Source organism: Callithrix jacchus, chromosome 7, assembly GCF_049354715.1.
Source record: "Callithrix jacchus isolate 240 chromosome 7, calJac240_pri, whole genome shotgun sequence".
In the NCBI taxonomy this organism is placed as follows: domain Eukaryota; kingdom Metazoa; phylum Chordata; class Mammalia; order Primates; family Cebidae; genus Callithrix; species Callithrix jacchus.
In genome coordinates, this window is record NC_133508.1 from 61,464,065 (window position 1) to 61,481,058 (window position 16,994).

General features: G+C 45.2%; 1 protein-coding gene across 2 annotated transcripts in view; it reads left to right on the forward strand.

The window, feature by feature from the left end:
* The first annotated feature begins 1,862 nt into the window (after nt 1-1,862).
* Nucleotides 1,863-16,994, forward strand: part of CLIC4 (chloride intracellular channel 4) — a 92,352-nt gene continuing 77,220 nt past the window's right edge. For both annotated transcript variants that reach the window (XM_078330765.1, XM_002750433.6), the window contains exon 1: nt 1,863-2,096. Coding sequence is in view for 1 of the 2 variants with exons in the window: in XM_002750433.6 (XP_002750479.1) it covers nt 2,025-2,096 (72 nt within the window). In the remaining variant the exon portion in view is untranslated. The remainder of the gene's footprint in view (nt 2,097-16,994) is intronic.

A 16,994-nucleotide genomic window follows, 5' to 3' on the forward strand; every position in this document is an offset into this window, starting at 1 on the left:
TCAATTTGATCAGTTCTCAGGCACAATGAGTTTCCGCTGAATTGTTTTTCAGCTGAGATCTGCTTTGAACTGATTGACCATTTGGTTCGTTTTGGTAGGGTAGAGAGGGTGGAGTCTGGAAGGAAACGTTGCTTCAGCTTATGGTTCTAAGAAAAATTAACACTGGGTTCAGTCCAGAGTCCACTCACTTCAGGTTTTTCATAGTTCAAGCCCCCATCTAAGGGAGCCTCCTGGAATTCATTTATTTTCAACGAACTAGCAGGGCATAGAGAGAGTTGAATATGATACCACATTCTAGCCTGCAGGGGTGGTAGGGACAGAATAGGTCTCCAGGCAGATAACAGCCACACTGATGCAGCGGCACATATGGTAAGGCAAGAATCAGTAATTAGCCCCACCCACTTCTAGATAATGAAACTGAGGCTTAGGGGTTTTAAGGACATTGCCTGGTTGGATTTGAACTTAAACAGTCAAACTCCAGAGCTTGTGTTCCTGACCACTGGGATGCACTGGCTCTTTCCTGGAGCCCCTGTGAGAAAATTTGAGCAACTTGCTTTGGGCTGGCAGAGGGAGAAGTTGCAAGTTTCACTGTATGTATTTTCATGCCTACATACAATTTCTTCAAACATTCTGATTATGTGCTAGGCACTGAGAATATGGAGACAAACCTCCCATGTGTGGGCCTTCTGGAACTCACTAGCCCAACCTGTGAAGTTGGGAGGAGCAGCTGTGAGTTAAGTACTGTGGAAAGTCAGAAGAGGCCACAAGTAATTGTTAACAGAGGAGGTGAAATTTGCCCCAGGCACTCCACAGCAGCAAACCAGGACCAGGTGCCTGCAATCTCAAGGCAAGCAAAGCTCTTATCCTTGGGGACTTAAATCCCAGTGCAGCTTAACTGGTTTGCGGACCACCTACTTCAGAATTGTTCTGGTGCTTGCTAAGATACGGATTTCTCTCTTCCTCAGAGGATCTGGGAAACACAAAAAGCGGGGCTGCGTGTAGAACCCAGGTGATTCTGATGCAAACTCAAATTTGCCTGGGGGGGGGAGAAATGGGTGTGGGCAGTGGGGAACAAGATGGACAATGGCTTGAGAGTCCTTAGTGGCCTGCAGGCACTGGGATTGCAGTTCAAGATCGGGAGCTCTGGGAATTTTAGTTACTCTCCAAGGGCTAGCCAGCAGCCTGGAACACAGTAAGGTTTCATAAATATTTGTGAATATGCTGGCTCCCAAGATCGAAACGACCTGGAGCGTCTACGGGAAAAACAAAGTCAGAGGTAGAAGAAAAAGGTGTTTCCCAGGCGATGAAAACTTTAAGGTAAGTTGTCTTGGAAAAGGCAACTCCGCATAATAGAGTTGGGGAGGTGGCCGCTGCGGGAAAGAGCGATGAGTCCTGGGGTGCTTCAGCGGGGGAGTGGGCGGGAGGCGCCTCCTCGCTTCCCCAGGCCAGCCGAGGCATGAGGTCACCTGGCACAGCACCAGCAGCAGCTGCGGAAGATGCGCAGGCGCTGCGGAGAGAAGCAGTGTCAGGCTCTGGTCCCTGGGGAATTCCCCCTTCGCCCCCTCGGGAGGCGTGGCCCGGGTCCCTCCCGCCTAAGCCGGCGCTTTGTGCCGCCCAGTAAGTCCCCCACCACCGTCCAGGCCACGCCCCTATCAGCTTCGAGGCTTCGCAGTGGTCCTTCCTTCGGCTCCAGAGCGGTCCCTCCGCCTTTCCCGCCAGAGGCCACGCCCCCATGCTCCAGCCGCTCCACTTTCCCGGGAGAGTCCCGAGGCGCCGCGCCTTGGCCCCGCCCACAGCCCGCGGCCCCGCCCGCGGTGCCCCGCCCCACCGCTTGAAGCGGCTCGAGCTGCGACCGCCTCAGAGTCGCGCGCCGGGCGTGGGGCGGTGCTGAGGAGTTGAGGCCGCGGCCAGCTCGACACCGGACAGTCCAGTGACCAGCGCGGCGGGAACCGTCAGCCGGAGTAACCCGGAGCAGAAGCAGCAGCAGCAGCCGTCGCCGTTCGCGGAGCGCAGCCGAGCCGGCCATGGCATTGTCGATGCCGCTGAACGGGCTGAAGGAGGAGGACAAAGAGCCCCTTATCGAGCTCTTCGTCAAGGTGAGCGAGCGCTTGTCTCGCGGTCCCGCCCGGCCGAGCTCCCAGCGCCCTCTGGGCTGCGAGGAGCGGCGTTCCGGGGCGCTCTCGAGGCGTCCCCGCTCCGCGCCAGCACCCGTCCGGCTGAGGGCTCCCGCGCCCGGGTCCCATTGTCTTGGGGCCGCCCGCGCCTTCCCGCCTCCGAGGGCCGGTTGAGGAGACCGGGGTGGGGACCCGGGTGGCGGCCACGGCCTCCAGCCCCGCGGGCTCCGGCGGACGCCAGACCAGCGTCCCGCAGCTCGGTGGGTCGGGAGGAGCCCGGGGGCGGGACAAGCCTGCCCCCGGGCCCCAGCGCCGGGCGCGCGCGGGTCCTGTCACCACCCCCGCCCGGGCGCCGGGGCCCGGCCCCACCCGCTCGCTCCGCTCCGCTCCGCTGCCCGATGAGCTTTCAAACGAACTTCTTGGAACGCTTTTTTGAAAAGGCATTTGCTCCCCGCTAGTCTGAAACGGAAACTTTAATTTTCGATGCTATCTTAAAGAAATTTACGAAAGAGCAGGTGCTCCTGGACCTTTGGAAAAGACCAAGATTCCCAAATTGTGTTTTTCTGTCTTGGGCATTTACTGGCTTTCTCGTTTCTCAGGCGCGGAGTGTTCTGTATGATGCAACATTTTGGCTTCTCCCCTCGGCGTTGCTGCCTCGGGAAGGATTGTGTGTGCCCTTTTGTTTTGAAAGAAATTGAGGGAGAGAATTCTTAGCTTGCTTGGGCATTAAAGGCTTGGCTTTCCGTTCTTGTGTCTTCAGCTTTTCTGTCCTGGAACTTTCTTGCTTACACATACTCTACCTCTCTTCCTTTCCTTTTCTTCTTTAATACTTTTCAGTTTAGCAAAGGAGAGAGTCGAAGTTATAAACATCTGGATCCAGCTCCTTCCCTCAAAACTTAAAAAAAACACTGAGATTCTTCCAGCCACTTAAAAAGCCAGGCTTATGCAGAGCTAGGCAACAGACTGGAAAGTAAAGGGACATCTAGAATTTTTTTTTTCCCCTGAGTTTTTTACTTTAAAGAAAGGAAGACATTTCAGGGTGTGTTTAAGAGATAGAGAAGGGCCGGGCCTGGTGGCTCACTCCTGTAATCCCAGCACTTTCGGAGGCCGAGGTGGGAGGATTACTTGAGTACCAAAGTTCCGAGTCCAGCCTGAACAAGATGGCGAAACCCCGTCTTTACAAAAAAAAATAATACAAAAAATTAGCTGGGAGGCATGTTGAGCGCCTGTACCACGCTGGAGGCCGAGGTGGGAGAATCGGTTGAGCCTGGAAGGTCAAGTCTCCAGTGAGTCCACGTCGCACCACTGCACTCTAGCCTGGAAGACAGAGCAAGACCCTGCCTCAAACAAAAGAGATGGAGAGAATAAATAATCTGCAATTATTTTTGCAGTCTTCAGTAATGATTGAAACAATGTTTACCTTAGGATTTTTTTTTCAATTGTCAATTTTTGATTTTTTTTTTTTTTTTTTGAGACCAGGGAACTGAAACAGCAGATGGCTAAAGAACCCCCAGAATATCAAAGAATTTTGGTTATTTTGGGTGGCAGACATAGTACTTTGAGGTGTGTAGAATGTAGGAAGGAACCGGAAATATAAGAAAGGAAGGGTCGGGGGTGGAAAGCAGCATGGAGAAGGGAAAAGAGTGGGCCAGAGATGAGTTAAAAAAATTTTTTTACTGAGTGAGGTATAGGAAGGAATTTCCATAAACTCAAAAAAAGTGCATCCATGAATGCTGTAAAAACATGATACTTAATGGTGAAACTTTAGAACAGTATTAAGCTTAGAATAAGATAAAGCTACAGTTGGGCCGGGCCAGGTGGCTCATGCCTGTAGTACTTTGGGAGGCTGAGGTGGGCAGATCATTTGAGGCTAGGAGTTCAAGACCAGCCTGGCCAGAATGGTAAAATCCCATCTCTACTAAAAATAGAAAAATTATTTGGGCGTGGTGGTGGGCCCAGCTACTCCGGAGGCTGAGGGCATGAGAATCGCTTGAACATGGGAGGCGAGGTTTGCAGTGAGCCAAGATCGAGCCACTGCACTCCAGCCTGGGCGACAGAGCGAGACTATGTCTCATTTAAAAAAAAAAAAAAAAGTTACTATCAGTTATGGCTCTATTCAGCATTCTATTGGAGGAGCTAATCAAAATAAGACAAGGAAAATGAAGTATCTGATTTAGGAAGAGATCAGTGCTTAATGCCCTGCTTACTATTTGATCTTTCAGTTAGAATAGCCGAGGGTTGTGGTCAGTTTTCCAAACTTGAGTCACTTGCATGCTCCTTCTGTTTTTCAAATTGGTGTTGTGAACCACTTGAAATAGTCCTTCCTACCACTTGTTGTAAGCCTTTTGGGCTTGGTGGCAGAGGATCAGGGTTTAAGTCACAGTTCTTTACTCCTTGGTTGGCTTACCCTAGGTAGTTTTCATTCTTTAAGCCTTATTTTTCTCATTTGTGAAATAAATGTTTTCTGCTATCTAAAGTTTCAAGGTAGGCAAAACTTTGCACTGATACAGACCAATCTTTTTTTTTTTTTTTTTTTTTTTGAGATAACGTCTCACTCTGTTGCCCAGGCTGGAGTGCAGTGGTATGATCTCGGCTCACTGCAACCTCCACCTGCCAGGTTCCAGAAGGTCTTCTGCCTTAGCCTCTCAAGGATCTGTGATTACAGGCAACCACCACCATGCCTGGCTAATTTTTATTAGAGACCAGGTTTCACTATGTTGGCCAGGCTGGTTTCAAACTCCTGACCTTCAGTGATCTGCCCACCTTGGCCTCCCAAAGTGCTGGGATTACACGCTTGTGCCTCTGTGTCTGGCTCCTAGACCAGTTGGTTTGAAAGGGAAGAAAGGGACAGGTAAAATGTGGTAAAGGGCATTCTTGATCTCTTCTCAAAACCTGTGTGTGGGAAATGCAAATGGGGGAAATACCCTTGTAAATATAGTTATTTTGAAAGCAGTGGGCCGGGCGTGGTGGCTCCTGACTGTAATCCCAGATCTTTGGGAGGCCGAGGCTGGTGGATCACTTGAGGTCAAGACCAGGCTGGCCAACATGGCAAAACCCCATTTCTTCTAAAAATACAAAAATTAGCTGTGCATGTTGGTGCATGCCTGTAATCCCAGCTACTTGGGAGACTGAGAGAGGAGAGTTGCTTATACCTGGGAGGTGGTGGTTGCAGTGAGCTGAGATTGAGCCACTGCAGTCTAGTCTGGGTGACAGAGCGAGACTCCATCTCAAAAAATAAAATTAAAAAAAAGGAAAGTAGTGAGGGTGCTGAGGCTGTGGTTGTCCAGAGTGGTATGCTGAACAGTGTTAACCTGCTAAGAAGTATCTGAGTTTGTAGAAGAAAACTATTTACAGTTGAAGCACATAGCATGTATAGACATTAGATATTTGGTGGTGGTGCTGGGGGAAGGCCAAGGGATTTAATGGGGCTTTGAGCCTACCTGTTTAGGACTGAGACATGAGAGAGATGAGCACCTTCTCCCATAGTGTGACTGAACTCAATACTACATTTCCATCCTTGTGAGTATTGTTTTTGGAGTTGTCTGCTCATGAGTCCAGTAACTCCCCATCATCTATATAACGGCAGTATGGTTTTTTTGGTTTGCTTTTGTTTTGTTTTGTTTTAACCTCAACACCTAGAGGATAGATAGGATGCCCTCCCAAAAGTAAAAAAGGCAGCTGGGCTTTGGTGGCTCAGGCCTGTAATCCTGACACTTTGGGAGGCCAAGGTGGATGAATCCCTTGAGCCTAAGAGTTCTAGACCAGCCTGGGCAACATGGCGAGACCCTTCTCTAACAAATTATTTTAAAAATTGCCAGGCACAGTGGCTCACACCTGTAATCTCAGTACTTTGGGAGGCTGAGGCAGGCAGATCTCTTGAGCCCAGGAGTTCGAGACCAGCCTGGGCAACGTAGGGAAACCTCATCTCTACAAAAAATACAAAAAATTAGCTGGGCGTGGTCCTGGCTGAGGTGGGAGGATTCCTTTAGCCTGGGAGGTGCTGTACTCCAGCTTGGGCGAGACTGTCTCTAAATAAATAAGTAAGTAAGTTAAGGAAGTAAGCAAGCTGGGCATGGTGGCCTGCACTACCTGTAGCCCTAGCTCTAGAGGCTGAGGGTGGGAGGATTGTTTGAACCCAGGAGTTGGAGGCTACAGTGAGGTTATCATCATGCACCTGCACTCCAATTTGGGTGACAGAGCAAGACCCTGTCTCAACGAAAAAAAAAAAGGCTTAACAATGGCATTCATCCTTAATCAACAGTGGAGATGATCTCTACCCCACCCACAGGAGTCTGGTAGATGTATATATTTCCAGCTGGGAACCACCAACAGATACGGTAAATTTCAGACCTTTTAGCAAGGGCATAACGTCCCTTATAATCTGACTACTGCCTGGGTTTCTAATCCAATATGTCTACTTCCTAGTTGTATATCCCAAGATACATTATTACTTAAACCTCTCTGTGCCACATCTGTACAGTGGGATATTAATTGTTCTATGGGATAAATTAATATATGTAGTATGCAACAATCTTAGAAAAGTGTCTGGTACACAGTAAGCAAATAAATGTTAGTTGTGTATAATTTTGTATGTAGATCCCCTTCTAGATAGACAATAAATTCCTTGAGGATAGGGTGTGCGTATTGTTTAGAGGGCCTACAGTTTAGGGAATACCAAATGTTTGAAATAAGATTGCTCCCTTCTTTCAGAGCATTTGGTTGTCAATGTTTGTCTCTACCATGCTTTGAAATTAGAAACCACTTACTGAGATCCTGATGATTGGAACATAAAGCATGGTTTGTCACCCTATTTTCTTTAGCCTCCAGTCTCTAAACCCAATGTAATTTTATGTACTCACCTCTTTTTTTCTCCGTTATTTAATACTTCCAGTTTTGGTTTTTTTTTTTTTTTTGGACAAAGTCTTGCACTGTCACCAGGGCTGGAGTGCAGTGGCATGATCTTGGCTCACTGCAACCTCTGCCTCCTGGATTCAAGTGATTCTCTTGCCTCAGCCTCCCGAATAACTGGAATTACAGGTGCCCAACACCATGCCCAGCAAATTTTTTTGTATTTCTTTTTTTTTTGAGACGGAGTTTCGCTCTTGTTACCCAGGCTGGAGTGCAATGGTGCGACCTCAGCTCATCGCAACCTCCGCCTCCTGGATTCAGGCAATTCTCCTGCCACAGCCTCCCGAGTAAGCTGGGACCACAGGCACGTGCCGCCATGCCCAGCTAATTTTTTTTGTATATTTAGTAGAGACGGGGTTTCACCATGTTGACCAGGAAGGATGGTCTCGATCTCTTGACCTCGTGATTCACCTGCCTCGGCCTCCCAAAGTGCTGGGATTACAGGCTTGAGCCACTGCGCCCGGCCATTTTTTTGTATTTCTAGAAGAGATGGGGTTTCATTATGTTGGCCTGGTTGGTCTGGAACTCCTGACCTTGTGATCCACCCTCCTTGGCCTCCCAAAGTGCGGGGATTACAGGTGTGAGCCACCATGCCGTCTTTTTTATATTTACTAGTATTCTTGGCTTGTTTGGGGAACCAAGATTTTTGTTTGGGTAAAACCAAATATTAACTCCTGAACCACAAATGAGAGTAGTTGAGAAGAGACTGGAGTTTTAGATTTTCCTTTTGCCCAGCTCTTATTGACACTGCCCCCACCTCACCATCACCATCACCATCTCAGTTAACTTTGGTATGATGTGATGGTATTCCTTTTTTTTCTTTTTTTTTTTTTTTTGAGATGGAGATCATGTCATTGCACTCCAACCTGGGTGACAAGAGCACGACTCCGTTTCCAAAAAAAAAACCCAGAAAGTAATTCCTTTGCAGAGTTCAGTTTTATGGGCTGGAATTTAAACTTGTTGCTGTGCCACTATGAATTGGGACAATCACCGTCAGCAAGTAGTCACCAAGCTGCTGGGATTGGGGTGGTGGTTGTAAAAAGGTAATCTGGTGCAGGGTGGCATAACACATCTGTTTCTTTCAAGATATTTGGCAGAGGTTCCTAATGTGCATGGACCCTGGAGCCAGACTACTTGACTTGGATCTGGCTTCTAATAGTATGTCAGGAAAGTTTTTAAGCTCTCAATGCTTCAGTTTCCTAACTTCTAATATCAGGATAATAATAATAATAATTTTGTATGCTTACTGAGGGGATTGAAACTTAATCTGTGCATATTAATTAGGATAATTTAAGCTGTTGTAATAAGTCATCTTCCCACAAACAATGGTTCAAATAAGATGGAAGTTTATTATTATTTATTATTCTTATTATTTTTTTTAATAAAGACGGGTTTTCACCATGATGGCCAGGCTCATCTTGAACTCCTGACTTCAGGTGATCCACCCACCTCGGCCTCCCAAAGTGCTAGGATTATAGGCGTGAGCCACCGCGCCCTATGGAAGTTTATTTCTTTTTTTTTTTTTTTGAGAAGGAGTTTCGCTGTTGTTACCCAGACTGGAGTGCAATGGCACAATCTCGGCTCACCGCAAACTCCGCCTCCTGGGTTCAAGCAATTCTCCTGCCTCAGCGTACCAAGTAGCTGGGACTACAGGCGTGTACCACCATGCCCAGCTAATTTTTGTATTTTTAGTAGAGACAGGGTTTCACCTTGTTGAACAGGATGGTCTCGATCTCTTGACCTCGTGATCCACCTGCCTCGGCCTCCCAAAGTGCTGGGATTATAGGCATTAGCCACTGCATCCAGCCTGGAAGTTTATTTCTTAGCCAGCAGTCCAGGAGAATCTCTTAGATCTTAGAGTGGCTTTCCTCCTCAGAGTTATTAAGAGACCCAGGCTCTTTCTAGCGTATTTGTCCACTAGCCCCCAGAGCATGTCCTCTTCTGAATTGTCAAAGTTGGTGGCTGACAAGTAGTGTCTGCTGCCAGTGGGGGTGGAAAATATGGAGGAGGCACATCTTAAGTGCCCCAGCTCAGAAGTTCTACCCGTTACTTCCAGTTACATTCTCCTGGCGAGAACCTAATCACATAGCTTCATTTGCAAGAGAGGCTGGCAATTATGGTGTAAGTTTATATCATCCTACGTAAAGCTTTAGGAAGAGTGCTTGACACATAGTAAACACCTGTTTTTGTCATGGATAATGGCATATTATTTTTAAGTGTAGGCTCTATTAGCAGGGTCAGGGGGTTCTGTAAATCCTTAAATTACATTAAAAATTCCAGGCTGAGCGAAGTGGCTCACGCCTGTAATCCCAGCACTTTAGGAGTTTGAGGCAGGCAGATCACACGGTCAGGAGATCGAGAACATTTTGGCCAACATGGTGAAACCCTGTCTCTACTGAAAATACAAAAATTAGTTGGGTGTGGTGGCATGTGCCTATAGTCCTAGCTACTTTGGAAGCTGAGGCAGGAGACTCGGTTGAACCGAGTCTGGGAGGTGGAGGTTGCAGTGAGCCCAGATCTTGCAATGAGCCCAGATCTCGCCACTGCACTCTAGCCTGGGCAACGAGTGAAACTCTGTCTCAAAATAAATAAATACATTTTAATGTGAGGCTTTTTTTCTGGGAATTCCTAAACCAAGGCTAAGAACCACTGTTTAAAAAGAAGTAAATAGTGGAATTCTGAGTGTCAAGAATACCTTATATAAGCAAGGAATAAAAGAAGGGCTTGGGCTGGATGATCTCTAAGGTCACTTCTAGTTATTATTAACTATGACTTAAAGAATGTACTGGCATGAGGCTGGGCGTGGTGGCTCACGCCTGTAATCCCAGCACTTTGGGAGGCCGAGGCGGGTGGATTACGAGGTCCAGAGATTGAGACCATCCTGGTCAACATAGTGAAACCCCGTCTCTACTAAAAATACAAAAAATTAGCTGGGCCTGGTGGCGCATGCCTGTAGTCCCAGCTACTCGGGGCTGAGGCAGGAGAATTGCCTGAACTCAGGAGGCGGAGGTTGCAGTGAGCCGAGATGGCACCATTGCACTCCAGCCTGGGTAACAAGAGCGAAACTCCATCTCAAAAAAAAAAGTGTATTGGCATGAACTAAGTGTTAATACTTAGTTTAGTACTATGGAAGATATAAGAAATTATTAAACAGTTCATTTCTTTAGGTTTACAAATTTTATTGGAAAGAAAATCATACAGGATGGTCCATGCTTAAGAGTCAAGTGTGGCTCACATTCAGTTGGACTAGAATAGGGGAAAGATGGAAGTAGACTTCAACTTGACCTCGAGAAGGAAGGTGAATAGGTGGGTTGGGAATAGTCAAGAATGGGAATGTGAGTTTTGACATCATTTGGAAACTCCCTGTGCAGGAAACAATTGGTAGATTGATACCTAAGAGGGAACCAGGAGTGATTCACTTCTATAGTGCCAGGGAAACAAGTTATTTAAAAGTTGAAGATGAGACTTGTAAAACCTAACTTGGGTTTTTGTTAATATGTACAATTTTCCTAGCCTTTTTCGTCTCCCCACACTTTCCTAGTTTTTGGATTGCTATCTATTCAGCAACTTCTCAGTGGCACTTGGGAAGGTGCAAATGGATTGTACAGATGGAATGTTTGACAGTTTAAAGTGGAATTCTTTATATTTTATTTCAAGGAGAAGCTTCAAACCTGCCCCCTTGGTTTTTCAAACAAAAAATGAAATAAATTTCTATAAGAAATGCTGAAAACTTGTTTCTAGTAATTGAACAAAAACTACCTCAATATTTAGACAATATTACCTTGAATCTAATTGATTTGCCAGTTCATTTGAGGTTTCTGGGGGAAATTCAGGAGACAGAAATGAATGCCAAGTATGAAGTTAATGGCAACCTATTACCGTAACTTTTTGCCTAAGCTATTCCTGAAGACCTACCAATGCTACTTTTGGCAAAGGCCAAAGTTGATGATTTTGGTTTACTGTAAAAACCTCTCAGAAAGGAGCCTAGAATGGGGAAGAGGTAGGAAGCTTTTGAGCCGAGACTGAGCACAAGAAAAGCTTAACAGTATGAATAATGATAGGAAAGAAAGAGACAATTGGGAGAAGAACCTGACTGTCACGAAAAGTCACAGCTGGTTTGGAGAGATGCCCTCAGAGGTGCCTAGAAGCCAGTAAAAGGATGGTGAGCCATGCTTTCCCACTTCCTGTTTCATTAGAGCTGTGGAGCCTCAGTGTTCTGATATCTCCTAAATAGGGAATTATGAGTCCATAAAAGGAAAATGTGTTAGGCAGGATGGGAAGTGTGATTAAGGCATGAGTTAAGATTTTGGTCAAGTAGAGGAGTAAGCTAGGATGGGTTTGCCCATTTTAGAGGCTTGTATAGAGAATGAAAAGGGACTTTCTGAAGAAAAATAACATTAGGTCATGGTTACCTATTGTCCAAGTATGATTTAATAAATATAATTGTAATTTAGGGCATCAGCTTGTGAATTTTCTTGGGGCTTTTAATCATGTTGCCTGTTTTGAGAGTTGGCTTTTATTTCTCAGTGGTCAGTTCCAGATACTGGTATAAGAAATAACAATTGGCCGGGCATGGTGGCTGATGGCTGTAATCCAAGCATTTTGGGAGGCTGAGGCAGGTGAATCACGAGGTCAGTTTGAGACCAGCCTGGCCAATATGGAGAAACCTGGTCTCTACTAAAAATGCAAAAAATTAGTTGGGCGTAGTGGCAGGCGCCTATAATCCCAGCTACTTGGGAGGCTGGGGCAGGAGAATCGCTTGAACCCAGGAGGTGGAGGTTGCAGTAAGCTGAGATGGCACCATTGCACTCCAGCCAGCTCGGGAGACAGTGTAAGACTCCGTCTCAAAAAAAAAAAAAAAGAAAAAGAAAAAGAAGGAAATAACAACTATAGACTGGGTGTGGTGGCTCATACCTGTAATCCCCGCACTTTGGGAGGCCGAGGTGGGCAGATCACTTGAGATCAGGAATTTGAGACCAGCCTGGCCAACATGGTGAAACCCCATCTCTACTAAAAATACAGAAATTACCTGGGCATGGTGGTGGGCTCCTGTAATCCCAGCTACTCAGGAGGCTGAGGCAGGAGAATTGCTTGAACCCAGGAGGCGGAGGTTGCAGTGAGCCAGGATTACATCACTGCACTCCAGCCTTGGTGAATAGAAATAACAATTACAGCCTGGGCTGCATAGTGATATCCCATCTCTATAAAAACTAAAAAATATTAGTCTGGTTTGGTGGTGATGGTTAGTGCCTCTAGACCTAGCTTTGGTGGCCTGAGGCAAGAGGATCGCTTGAGCCTAGAAGTTTGAGGGTGCAGAGAGCTATGGTCGTGCCACTGCACTCCAGCCTGGGTGGCAGATGGAGACCCTGTCTCTTAAAAAAGGAAAAAGAAATATCATTTAGCCTTTGGTTTCCATGTTTTTCCTTTATTAAAATAAAACCACAAAAACAAAAAAAAAACCAATAAAATAAAACCAGGGTAATTTATTAGTCTAATTCATGAAAGTGTTAATGTAGATAAATAAGACTATATTTGAAAATTGTGTCAAATGTAGACTAGGACTTTCTTAAATTTTAACATTAATGTTTTGAACCAGTAATTATTAGAACCAGGGCCAGGTATTGACTTGATTCAGCATGCATATATTTTGTACCTTTAAGCATCCTTTCATAGGTTTCTTTGCTTTTCTTGAAGTTGAAATACAAACTGTTTCTTGAAGCTGAAATAAGCTAGGAGTATGACAGGTTTTCTTTCTCTTTTTATGAAATAAAATTATTACTTCCAACTTACATGTGACTAACTCTTATGAAAAGATTTAGTTCTCATTATAATAGAGTTGCAGCAATGTCAATCACCTGTAATAACTTAAGTATTGAGTTTTACCACTGTGCAGCATAGCTATTTACTTGTGTATGTGGGAGAAGAAAAAAAGAGAATCTGAACAAATATAGGAGAATACAAAACCAAACAATTAGATGAAGGCTGAGGTAATTAAAACCTTTTTTTTTTTTTTTTTTTAGACGGAGCCTTGCTCTGTCACCTGTCATGTCACCAGGCTGGAGTCTTGGCTAATGGCAACCTCTGTCTCCTGGGTTCAAGCGATTCTTCCGCCTCAGCCTCCCAAAGAGCTGGGACCACAGGCATGTGCCACCACACCCGGCTAATTTTTAGAGACAGGGTTTCACCATGTTGGCCAGGATGGTCTTGATCTCTTGATCCACCCACCTTGGCCTCCCAAAGTGCCAGGATTACAGGTGTGAGCCACTAAGCCTGGCCTTTTTTTTTTTTTTTTTTTTGAGATAGAATCTCACTCTCTTGCCCAGGCTGGACTGTAGTGGCACGATCCCGGCTCACTGCAACCTCCACCTCTTGGGTTCAAGCAATTCTCAGCCTCCCAAGTAGTTGGGATTACAGGTGCCCACCACCATGCCTGGCTAAATTTGTATTTTTAGTAGAGACGGGTTTTACCATGTTGGCCAGGCTGGTCTCAAACTCCTGACCGCCTCAGCCTCCCAAAGTGCTGGATTACAGGCATGAGCCACTTGGCCCGGCCTTAAGAACTTTTAAGGATTTGTGAGTTCTCTGCATATTTTCTTCTGCTAATAACCAGTTACTTTATTTTGGAAGTAGAGAACAGGTGGTGGATTATGAGAGTGAATATTTAATAAAAACTAAAGATGGGCCAGGTGTGGTGGAACATACCTGTAACCCTAGCACTTTGGGAGGCTGGGGCAGGAGGATCATTTGAGCCCAGGAATTTGAGACCAGCCTGGGAAACAATAGTGAGACCCTGTCGCTATGAAAAAACTGAAAATTGAACTAAACTAGATTATTGTGCTGCCTAGGAAAATGTGAAAAGTGGTAGCTGTGAAAAAAAAGTGGACTTAAGAAATTAAATTTAGGCTGGGCATGTTGGCTCACGCCTATAATCCCAGCACTTTGGGAGGCTGAGGCGGGTGGATCACGAGGTCAAGAGATCGAGACCATCCTGGTCAACAAGGTGAAACTCCGTCTCTACTAAAAATACAAAAATTAGCTGGGCATGGTGGTGCGTGCCTGTGATCCCAGCTACTCGGGAGGCTGAGGCAGGAGAATTGCTTGAACCCAGGAGGTAGAGGTTGCGGTGAGCCGAGATCGTGCCGTTGCACTCCAGTCTGGGTAACAACAACAAAACTCTGTCTCAAAAAAAAAAAAAAAGAAATTTAAGCCTTGACCATAACACACACACAAGACTGAAATGAATTTTATTCTTTTTATTCTCTTCTTCCTTTCTTTTTTTTCTTTTCTTTTTTTTTGTTCGTGGTGTGGTCTTGTTCTGTGGCCCAGGTTGGAGTGTGCTGGTGCAATCATGGCACACTGCAACCCCATCCTTCTGGGCTCAATTGATCCTCCTACTGAGCTCAGTCTTCCAAGTTGCTGGGACCACAGGCACGTGCCACCATGCCTGGCTGCTTTTTGTAGAGATGAGGTTTCTCAGTGTTGCCCAGGCTGGTCTCAAACTCCGTGACTCAAGTGATTTTCTCGCCTCAGCTTCTCAAAGTGCTGGGATTACAGGCATGAGCTGTTGTGCCTGGCCCCATTTAACCTTTCTCTGTTTTAGTTTAAACATTGGTCTGAAGTTTGAAAAGGTACTGTCATTTCCTTTCTGCTTCCTAGTATATTTATTGTGTGTATTGTGCTCTTTTTTAAAAAGCATATTTTTTTGGCCGGGCGCGGTGGCTCAAGCCTGTAATCCCAGCACTTTGGGAGGCCGAGGCGGGTGGATCACGAGGTCAAGAGATTGAGACCATCCTGGTCAACATGGTGAAACCCCGTCTCTACTAAAAATATATAAAAAAAAAATAGCTGGGCATGGTGGCGTGTGCCTGTAATCCCAGCTACTCAGGAGGCTGAGGCAGGAGAATTGCTTGAACCCAGGAGACGGAGGTTGCAGTGAGCCGAGATTGCACCATTGCACTCCAGCCTGGGTAACAAGAGCGAAACTCCGTCTCAAAAAAAAAAAAAGTATATTTTTTCAAATTTTAAAAGCTATGTATGTTTACTCTAGACAACTTAGTAAACAACAGAATAGCATAAAGTAAAAATTACTTATAACCCGTTGACTAGAAATAGTTGCCGTAGCTATTGTATGTCTTAGTCCTTTTTTTTTCTTTTGCAACAAAACCTTGCTCTTTTGCCCAGGCTGGAGTGCAGTGGTGCAATCTCAGTTCGCTGCAACCTCTGCCTCCTAGGTTCAAGTGATTCTCCTGCCTCAGCCTCCCAGGTAGCTGGCGTTACAGGTGCCTGCCACCATGCCTGGATACTTTTTTTTTTTTTTTTGAGGCAGAGTCTCACTCCATTACCCAGACTGGAGTGCAATGGCACAATCTTGGCTTACTGCAGCCTTCACCTCCCAGTTCAAGTGATACTCTTGCCTCAGCCTCCTGAGTTGCTGGGACTACAGATGCACATTACCATGCCCGGCTTATTTTTGTATTTTTAGTATTTAGTAGAGACAGGATTTCGCCATGTTGGCCAGGCTGATCTTGAACTCCTGACCTCCGGTGATCTGCTTGCCAAAGCCTCCCAAAGTGCTGGGATTACAGGTGTGAGCCACTGTGCCTGGACCTTAGTCTTTTTTTTTTATAATTTTGCATGAATTATTAATGAGAATTTATATATAATATTTTAATGTTCTTCATGACAGTACTTGAATGAGTAAAGAATGAGACCTGATCTGATGTGTAACGTGTGTTGAATTAAATGAGTTGCTTTAAAGAAAATTTATTTAGGGTTTGTAAAAGAAACTCAGATTGTGTCTGTACCTTCCTTAGAACATTTTTTCTTTGGTGGCAGAAAGCAGGGTTTTATGTAATGAAATGTGTCATCATCTAAAATGGATATTGATTACATGATTTGAAGGTAGATCCTCCCCTTGTGCTCTTTAGGAGAAATCCGTTCTAAAAATGAAAGTTGTTTTTTAGTATTAATTTCTTCTTTCAGTATCTATGTAATAGGTAAGATAAGCCCATTTTATAGTTCAAGCATAATAAGAAACCAATCTTTGCCTAGGAACAGTTCACCATGGTATAGGGGATCATAATAGAAGCAAACATCAATTGAGTATTTTACATGCACTAAGTGCTGGAGAGGTAAAGGAATAAGAATGAGCCCCTTGTCTTCAAGGGACTCTCACTATAACCAAGTAGACAGTCAGAGGGTGAGTAAATGAGCCATGGTTGATGGTGGTAGGTTCTTAGCACCATCTTTTTCCTATACAATACAGTGACTTTTTTGTCTCATGTACTTTTTTATTCTAGCTAAATTAAAACCTTAAGAAATGATTTAAGTGGGAAATTAAATGAGGTAATTGATTTAGAGATGAGTTAACTGTTTGTGTTGTATTCTACTAGTTTAAGGCTTGTTAGTATTACGGAATCTATTACACTGCTTATTATCAATTGTTTAAAGAAACTTTTAACCAGGCCCTGTGGTTCATGCCTGTAATCCCAGCATTTTAGGAATCCAAGGTGGGTGGATTGCTTGAGCCCAGGAGTTCAAGACCAGCCTCTGCAACATGGCAAAACCCCATCTTTTTGTATTTTGTAAAAACACAAAATTAGCCAAGTATAGTGGCACGTTCCTGTAGCCCCAGCTACTCAGAGGCTGAGGCAGGAGGATCACCTGAACCTTGGGAGGTCCTGGCCACACAGTGAGTTGTAAATTCATTATTGTGTCAGGGCACTCCAGCCTGGGCCACAGAGTGAGACCCTGTCTCAAAAAAAAACAAAACAAACTTGTATCTTTTCCCTCAATAGTTAATTGCATATTATATTTGCTAATTTTGATCTATCTAAAATGAAAGGGATACTTATTGCCTCAAATCTTAAATAGGGGTCAGGCACGGTGGCTCATCCCTATAATCCCAGTACTTTGGGAGGCTGAAGTGAGTGGATTACCTGAGGTCAGGAGCTCGAGACCAGCCTGGCCAAC